The sequence below is a fragment of the Diceros bicornis genome, chromosome 8 (genome assembly GCF_020826845.1).
Source record: "Diceros bicornis minor isolate mBicDic1 chromosome 8, mDicBic1.mat.cur, whole genome shotgun sequence".
In the NCBI taxonomy this organism is placed as follows: Eukaryota; Metazoa; Chordata; class Mammalia; order Perissodactyla; family Rhinocerotidae; genus Diceros; species Diceros bicornis.
The window spans coordinates 32,872,814-32,881,820 of NC_080747.1; the positions used below are offsets into that span (position 1 = coordinate 32,872,814).

Here is a 9,007-nt window from a genome sequence, read left to right on the forward strand (position 1 = left end):
TGCTCACAAATTCATAGAGAGACATGTCAACAAGACACTAGACTTTTCAAAAGGACACCAAAGCCAGCATGCTTATTTAGGACAATCTGCCTCTCAAAAGAAAGACAGACAATCATGGATTATAATGAATTGGATGAAGAATCCATGAGTAATTTTTTTTTATATGGAGGCAGGCTATTCTTTACAGAACGCCAGCTAATAAATGAAAGATTGACAGAATCAAAAAAGTCAACATTTTATAACCATCAAAGTGGATGCTAAAACAGTTAAATAAGAATAGTTGGAAAACAAGTTATTCTTACAAACTGTCACCTTAAACATTACTTATTAACTGCAAGGGGAAAAATACCTTTACAAAGGAGAGAGTTGGCCAACTGTAACCAAGTGATCAAACTTAGCATAACCAATACGACAAAATGACATTATATGCCTCCTGATACGATGCAAAGGGAACTATACACCAACACTTGTGTAGTATACCTGCCAAAAAAAAGTTCAATCTGAATCTAAGCACGAGGAAATAAGACAAAACAGATTATGCAACTCCCACAAGACAAATGTTTCAAAAATGTCCTGTTATGGACGATCCCTCACCCCCAAAAACAGTGAGAGGACTTCCTAGACCAAAGGAAACCAAAGAGACCTGATAAATGCTTGTGATCCTATATTGGACCTTGGATAGAGGGGGAAAAAAACAATTTTTTAAAAAGTCATTTTTAGGGCAACTGGGAAAATGTTATTATGGACAGTATAATAGATATCACTGTATTAACGTTAAACTTCTTCAGTGTGATAATGATAATTGTGATAAAGTAGGAGAATGTCCTTGTTCTAAGAAGAACGCTGAAGTATGCAGAGGTAGAATGTCACGATGTCTGAAAGTAACTCAAACAAAAACGTGTTATGTCTGTCTCCCTCTGTGTGTGTATGTGTATGGAGAAACAAAAGCAAGCCAAGGTGACAAAATGTTAACAGTTAGTGAATCTAAGTCAAGGGATACGGGTGTTGAAGGTACAACTTTTTACAACTTTTCTAGAGGTCTGAAATGTCTCAAAAAGCTGAGATAGTTAAAAAAAAAAAAGGGGGGGAATGGAAAAATCATCATTATAATCAGTCAGTAACACCTACCAGTAAAAATTCAAATAATATAAGAAACAGGGGTTTAAGATCAAATCATGAGCCTCCCCCATAATGTTTCCCTAACTAGCACATAAAAAAAAAAATCCCTACAGGAGCCGGCCCAGTGGCACACCACTTAAGTTTGCACATTTCCATTCGGCGGCCCAGGGTTTGCTCTTTCGGATTCTGGGTGTGGACCTGGGTGTGCTCATCAAGCCAGGCTGAGGCAGCATCGCATACAGAAGAGCTACAACTCCACAACTATGATACACAACTACATACTGGGGCTTTGGGAAGAAAAAAGAAAAAAAAAGAGGAAAATTGGCAACAGATGTTAGTGCAGGGCCAATTTTCCCCAAAAAAAGAACCCTACGAATTTTTTCTTACAATATTTAGAATAAATTTTACAAATCTAGCAAGTTGGCTGCAAATATATACTGTTGTTTTTGAGATTAAATGTTTTTAAATTTATAATCCTGTAGTAGATTCAAGATGGTTACAAATTCTTTCCTACTTCTTTCATTGAGAAGTAGGGTCAACTTTTCTCCTCTTGAATGCTGGCTGGGCTATGACTACTTTAACCAGTAGAGTAAGATAGATTCTTACCAATCTCTACCAATTACTTACTCTACCAATTCTGAACCAAGAGTTTAAAAGTACTGGCAACTTCCTCTATGGTGTCCTGGAGCCGAGTCCAACTACCCTGCTGGGGGGACCATGTGGAGAAGCCCTAAAACTACACCACAGACAGAAAAAAGGGCCCAGCTGAGTTCAGTTTTTCAGCTGTTCCTACCAAGGCACCAAGTGTTTGAGAGATGCCAGCGTGGATCTTCTAGATCAGTCTAGTCACCAGCTGAACACCACTGAGTAAGCACAGTAAGCAATGTGGAACAGAATAATCATCAAGTCAAGCCCTGCCTGAATTCCTAATCCACAAAATTGTGAGATAATAAGAAAAGTTACTCACAGTAGCCAAAAGGTGAAAACAAGCCAAGTGTCCATCGATGAATGAAGGGATAAATAAAAGATGTTATATACATACTTCCTTAAAAAGGAAGTAAATTCTGACACATACTACAATATGGATGAACCTTGAGTTATCCTAAGTAAAATAAGCCAGTCACAAAAGGCCACATGTTGTATGATTCTACTTGTACGAGGTCCTAGTGTAGTCAAATTCATAGAGACAGAAAGCAGCAAGGTGGTTGCCTGGGCTGGGAGAAGGGGGAAATAGAGTTATTGTTTAATGGGTACAGAGTTTCAGTTGGGGAACATGAAAAAGTTCTGGGGATGGATGGCAGTGATGGCTGCACAACAATGTGAAAGTACTTAATGCCACAGAACTGTATAATTAAAAATGATTAAAATGGTAAATTTTGTGTTATAGATTTTTTTTACCACAACTAAAAAAAAAAGTTGCTGTTTTGAACCACTAGGTTTGGGGGTAGTTTGTTACACAGCAACTGATGGATAACCAAAATAGTCCCTGTACACAAATAGAAGTCTAAAATAAGAACTGTGCTGTACTAAGTATTACTTCACAAATGCACACTGGCTACACTTTAGGACTTGATTTTAAGAAATCTTGCCTCTCCATTTAATTTTAATGTCTTAGCAGAATCTTCTGCATTAATACAAATATTAAAATAAATGAATAAATTTAGAGTTGAAATTACATACTGAATATGTAAAATTAACATACTATGTGACAATTAGGAATAAACAAAAATCATTTATAGAAGTAAAAATAATTATAACCAAACTAAGTATTTCTGAATACTGAAGGGAAGGAAAGGGAAAGAATTCATGGCCTTCCTAGTCCCAATCTATTCCTCCCCTCTCCCAACCTAGGTTTGATGAGAAAAGGGGGATGCCTTACCTTAAATCAAGCCCACCATACGCTAATTCCTACTAAACTGTCCAACAGGCCAGACTATAGAAAGCAGAAGTGAGAGAGTGAGGAAGAGGGAGAATGGTTGACACAAAGAGAAAGATCATAGAAAAATACAATGAAAAGAGAAGTAACACCTGGTGGGAGAAAAATGGGTGACGTTTTCAGAACAATAAAACCCTATTATTTAATCTTTCCTAATTCTTAGCACCAAAGTAAGAAGTATTTTGATTTGACTCTGTAACAGAATGAATATAGCAGATTTGGGTACAGAGAACAATCTGGGGCACTGAGCTCTGAGACCAGGTAATAAAAAATGGAAATAAGAAACAAACTTCACCTTGCCCATCCCTCCTTCTAAAACCCCAGGCTTATCAAGGGCCTCTCACCTCCAAAATAGCAAGAAAGAAACAAAATGTGTGTAGCATACAGCTCTGTAGTAATATATGATCTGGGATAGACTGTGTATACCAAATTGTGGGCAGAAGCACATCATGGAACTTTGTACAAGACTGTTTATAGGTCCATTTTGAATGTGTTAAAAACATAACATGTTTTAAACATATTTAAAAATCAGACATGACCCCTGCATTAGTTTCAGAATCCTTGACTATATAGGAGGAAGGCTATTTGTGAACTATAGATTTTGATGCTTAATGTAACATTGGTAGTAAACTGTCTTCTGTCCTTCCAAATAGCTAACTAACTTTTGTATGGCTTTTAATATTTCTGTCAATTAATATGTAATTATAACTTATGTAAGTAACAAAACTGTTAATGACGATTTTCAGCTTTATGTGACTAGGGTTGGTCACAACCTCTCAGACTCAGTTTCTTCATCTGGAACATTAAAACAAAACCAAATAAATAATCTCTAAGCTACCTTTTAGTTCTAAAATTCTAAATATCTATGTTATCATCTCTGGTATGCAATCTCAGGTAAAGTACTTAGCTGCAATTCAAAATATTTTCAAATTATCCTTCATTTTCAAAAATAAAAATATTTCTCTAATCCAGTGTCGTTTTTTTTTGAAGATCAGCCCTAAGCTAACAGCCGATGCCGATCCTCCTCTTTTTTTCTTTTTTTTTTTGCCAAAGAAGATTGGCCCTGAGCTAACATCTGTGCTCATCTTCCTCTACTTTACATGGGACACCGCCACAGCATGGCGTGACAAGTGATGTATTGGCGAGCACATGGGATGCGAACCCATGAGCCCCCCGCTGTGGAAGCAGAGCGCACTCACTTAACCACATGCAACACTAGGCCGGCCCCTCTAATCCAATGTTAATACAAAGTATTTATTTGTTCATTCAATTAATATTTGTTGAGCACTTAACTATGTGCCAGCCATACCGGGAGAACATAAAAGTAAACAAACACAGACATGATACCTGTATTCATGAAGCTTACAGAGAAGTTGGGGAGATAAATCAAATAAACATATGCATAAATGTAACATCACAACTGTAATAAGTGATATAGAGGAGTTAAAGAGTATACAATGGGGGACCGGCCTGGTGGCACAGTGGTTAAGTTTGCGTGCTATGCTTCAGCTGCCCAGGGTCCATGGGTTTGGATCCTGGGCATGGACCTACACACCACTCATCAAGCCATGCTGTGGTGGCGTCCCACATAGGAAACAGAGGAAGACTGGCACAGATGTTAGCTTAGGGCCAATCTTGCTCACCAAAAAAAAAAAAAAGAGTATATAATGGGAAATCTAAGAGACTTCCGTTAAGAACAAATGAGTGACAAATGAACTGAGAGGAAAGGTACATATGGGCTACATAATGTGGAATCTGTCTAGGCAGAAGTGAACATGGCATGTTCAAGGAACTGACAGAGAGCCAGTGTGACTGGACAAAACAAAAATATTTAAAGTAGTTCCTTAGAAATATAAATTAAAACTTCTAATATACAAAAGCATATCTGAGCTCTACCAAAGACATATTTTAAGAATTATTTTCAAGGAAGCTTCCAAGCATTACAATAGTTTCTTTTCAATGTTAAAAAAAATGCTGTCCTATATCTCCCTGCAAAAGACCAAACTAACTCTCATTGATTCCCTTCTCTTTTCACTATGCTGTTTTCAACTGCATAATAAAAATCATAACTCCTTAGTTCTACTCAGATTCCGGAGAAGAAAGGAGCTATAAGAATACAAATGAATACAATGCTATCAGCTCTGGTTCTGCCACTAACCTGCCCTATTGACTGATCTTGGTAAATGTTACTTGGCCACTTTGGGCCTAACTTTTGTCACTTGTGAAATAAGAGGAGTTCCAGAATTCCTTTGAAGATCCTTCTAACTCTAAAATTATGGTTTCACTGTAAAAATGCTTGTTCCATTCTTGAAAACGGAAGATAATGGACCAAACATCTCCAAATTCCATTGACCAAGATTTTATTTGCCTTTAAGCCCTCTTTGTATTTACACAGCATTTGAACATTGTTGTTATGTTATAATAATAATAAACTACTGAATTTATAAAATTTGGCAATAATACATAAATTATTAAAAATACAGTTAAATATTGTTAAAAATCTACACCTCCAATGAGACAGTAATATTTTAACCAAATAGGGATCCCTAAAAAGTACAAACTCAAAATAGACTTAGAAAGTCAGGAGGAAGACAAAATCATAAGAATTCTTGAGAAAAGCAAAATTTTCGCAGGACATTCCAACTAGTTAACACGTATGTAAATTTTAACTTAAAAACAAAAAAACCCATAACAAATGGATATTCTAATCCAATGCTCATTCTCGACTTGGTTATTTGTCCATTTAGTTAACAGCATTTCTGATATTTAATCTTATTTTCAAGTGGAAAATGTATATACATTCATAACTTTTTAACTAGATTATCCATCACTAGAATTCAAAGTTTCAATCTTCTTAATAGGAAACAATAAAAATTACAAGATGTATAAATTTTTTACTTAACAGCTTTATATTTCATAATTTTACAGCATCTCCAAACACTCAGTATTACCTTAAGAAGCATCAATTAAGTACCTCACTTCATGTATAATCTTTAGTATCAAGATTTATTTTAATGGAAGGTATTGTCATATTCCTTCCAAAGAGGCAAAAAACTGCAGAATCAAAATAGATTTTAAAAACTAAACTAAACGAATACCTTAAATATTCATTAAGCACACATAACATTATAAACATTTACTAGGCACTAGACTAAGCTCTAAGAGCAAAAGGGTAAGATCATTCCCTAAAAAATACATTTCACCTACTTGCCCAAGGTAGAAACATTGTCAACATTGTTTCTTCCCTCATCTGTCACCAAGTCTGATTGATTCTAACTTTGAAATGTCTCTTGGCTCATTCCTTCTCTCTCTCTATTCCCACTATCATAGTTCTACTTCACGATTTCAGTATCTTTCACCTATGGTACTACTGTTAGTTTCCTAGATGGACTTCCTGCCTCCAATCTTTTCCTGCTCCAATTCAGCCCCAATTGTGACAACCAAAACGTCTTCAGCATTGTCAAATGTCTCTGAGGGTCAAAGATGCCCTGGTTGAGAACCACTGCATCAAGTTCATCTCTTAACAAGAATAGCACTTATTTTGTAAGGCTGTGGCCACAATCTATGTCCATGCAGCAGAAAGCAAAAAAACTGACCAACATAAGGCTGAAACTTACAACCCTGACCTTAGGACCACCATGCTTAAATTAAATAAAGTGACTCCTTATAAAAAGAGCCATAATACTCTGTCTTAAAATCCCTTTGAACATGTGGACCTAAATCATCATTTTACTTCAAAAGCCTAAATTTTGAAAAGTCAGTACCTCTGTCAAAGTTTAACCATACTATATACATATTTAAGCTTCTCGATATTAGAAAATTGTGACAATTTAGAAAATGCCTTTTGTGCTTAGATCAGCCTCCTTAGAAGCTGATGAAAATACGAACCGTCTTCGGCAAATTATCCCTACATTTAAGGTTGCAAGCTACTTTGAACAGTATTCTCATAAATATTTCTAGAAAACACTTTAAAAACACTTGAATTCTTATGCTTGAAAAACATAAATTTAAAAACACACACACACACTCCTTTTAATTTCTCATAATGGTTATGTCCCTACAGAACTTATTATTCAAAGATAGAACAATACCGTTCACAGGGGGTCAAAGAGAAGACGATAACATATCTAAAAACACCTGGTAGGCGAAACTCTGAAGGCCAGGCCTAGCAGTACTGTAATACCACAGGAGAGAGCACCTCCTACCACAGAAGTCTGAGGTGTGAACATCCTGTCCAGACGCTTACCTTCAGTCGTTTGATCATTTCGTCGGTGGTGATCTTGTCGGTGATCTCCTTAACCCCCGGAGGGTAAGCGATCTTCCCGTCTGCACTGACGACGCCACAGAGGGCAGTGGCAGGCTTGGGCTGCGCGGTGAAGTCCATCCTGGGGGACAACTTTCCTTTCACAGTCCTCTACCGGCCTCTATCGGTCAGAAAACAAAAGTTCAGCGGGAAAAGGGCGACTTTGTAACCTCTTTTTTCATTTCAAAAATCTCTAATCTGCAAAGGGCCCCTTTTCCCGGGAGGCCGGGGACTCGAGGGCAGCCCCCCGACCCGTCCCTTCCCCGGGCCTGGACCCGGCAGCCGCCCCGCCGCCCCCACCCACGCGGGCCCCGTCAGCCCCGGGCCCACGGGGCTCTCCGGTACCAGCCGCCGTGGCCGCGAAAAGCGCCGCGCGGCGCCAGGAGTTTCCTATTCCGCCTTTCACAATGAAATCCACCCCCAGTCACCAGGGTCCCAAGTTTGGTGGCCTGGGGAACCCGGCGAGGCCCCCAAGGCCCCCGCTCGGTCAGAGAGAAGCTCCCAGTCCCCCCCCGGCCGGTCCCCTCCGGGAGAGGAGACGCGAGGCCTATAGGGCTCGGCTTAGGCCGCAAAACTAGGGACCCAACCGGACCCACACGCAGCGGCGGCTCCCGGAGACTAACGCCCTTGCCGGGACGAGGTTCGGACCCACAGAGTCCCCGCCACGCTACCGCCCCTCCCCTGTCCCGCTCCCCCACCGCCGCGGGAAGGGAAAACAAGCCGCCCTCCACCACGAACCCCACGCCAGGAAGCGGCTGACGCGGCTCCGCACTTCACATTTTGTTCCTTCAACTTCGGCTGACGGACGGCGGCGGCTTCTCTCGCCCCGGCCGTTCGGCGCCCTCCGGCGCCGCCAAGGCCTTACCAGCACCTCCGGGCAGCCCCGCCGGGCCTCGGTCCCGCGCCCCCCCTCCGGTCTCCCCTTCCGTCCCCTCCCTCCACCAGCCGAGGGCGGGAGCCGAGCCGCCGCCGCCTTTACCTCCTCCTCCTCATGCGGGCGGAAGGTGCATCGAGCGCCCGGGCCTCTGTCAGGTGGTTGCGCCGCCGCCCCTCGTCGGGCTGCACACAAAGCGGCTCCGCGGGTCCCGCCGCCGCCGCCCGCCCCGGAGCGGCGCTGGGGCTGGCGGTGCCGAGGAGGAGCAGCCGCCGCGGGGGGAGACGCGGGGCGAGTGTGCGCTGGGCGGGGAGACACTGCCGCTCTCCGTCTGGCCGAGGAAGAGCAGCCTCGAAGAAGGCTCCTCCGGGAGCGTGTGAGCTTGTGTCCGCCCGGGACCCCCGCGGCCTGCCCGCCCGCACCTCGCGCCGGCCGGGCCCGCCGACCCGGCCCCGGACGCCCCTCACAGCGGCGCGCGCCCGGCCGTCCGTGCCCCCAGGAGCCGGCACCTCGCGCACACACCAGCCGGTCACGCGAGCGGTGCGAGAGCACGCGAGAGCAGGGCGCGCGCCTCGCTCCCTCCCCTTCCTCCGCCGGCCGTGCCTCCGCCTCCCTTGGGCCCGAGGCGGCCGCGCGCGGGGCAGACAGCGCCGCCACCCGGTTGGCGCCAAGACCTGCCGCGCGGAGCGCCTTTGGGAGGACCGGACCCGAAAGGCAAGAAGAGGAGGAGCCCGGGTGGCGGGAAGCGAACCCGGTCCCTGAGGCCCTGTGAGGG

At 42.8% G+C, this 9,007-nt stretch overlaps 1 protein-coding gene across 5 annotated transcripts in view; it reads right to left on the reverse strand.

Moving 5' to 3' along the window:
* The window catches only part of PDS5A (PDS5 cohesin associated factor A), a 159,708-nt gene extending 151,007 nt beyond the window's left edge, over positions 1-8,701 (reverse strand). For 2 of the 5 annotated variants that reach the window (XM_058546914.1, XM_058546913.1), the window contains exons 1-2: positions 8,338-8,701; positions 7,302-7,479 (exon numbers count right to left, since the gene is read on the reverse strand). In XM_058546914.1, coding sequence (XP_058402897.1) covers positions 7,302-7,439 — 138 coding nt within the window. In that variant the 5' untranslated portion in view covers positions 7,440-7,479; positions 8,338-8,701. The remainder of the gene's footprint in view (positions 1-7,301; positions 7,480-8,337) is intronic. The other 3 variants (XM_058546915.1, XM_058546916.1, XM_058546917.1) reach the window with 3 other exon arrangements.
* Between the last annotated feature and the right edge of the window lie 306 nt (positions 8,702-9,007).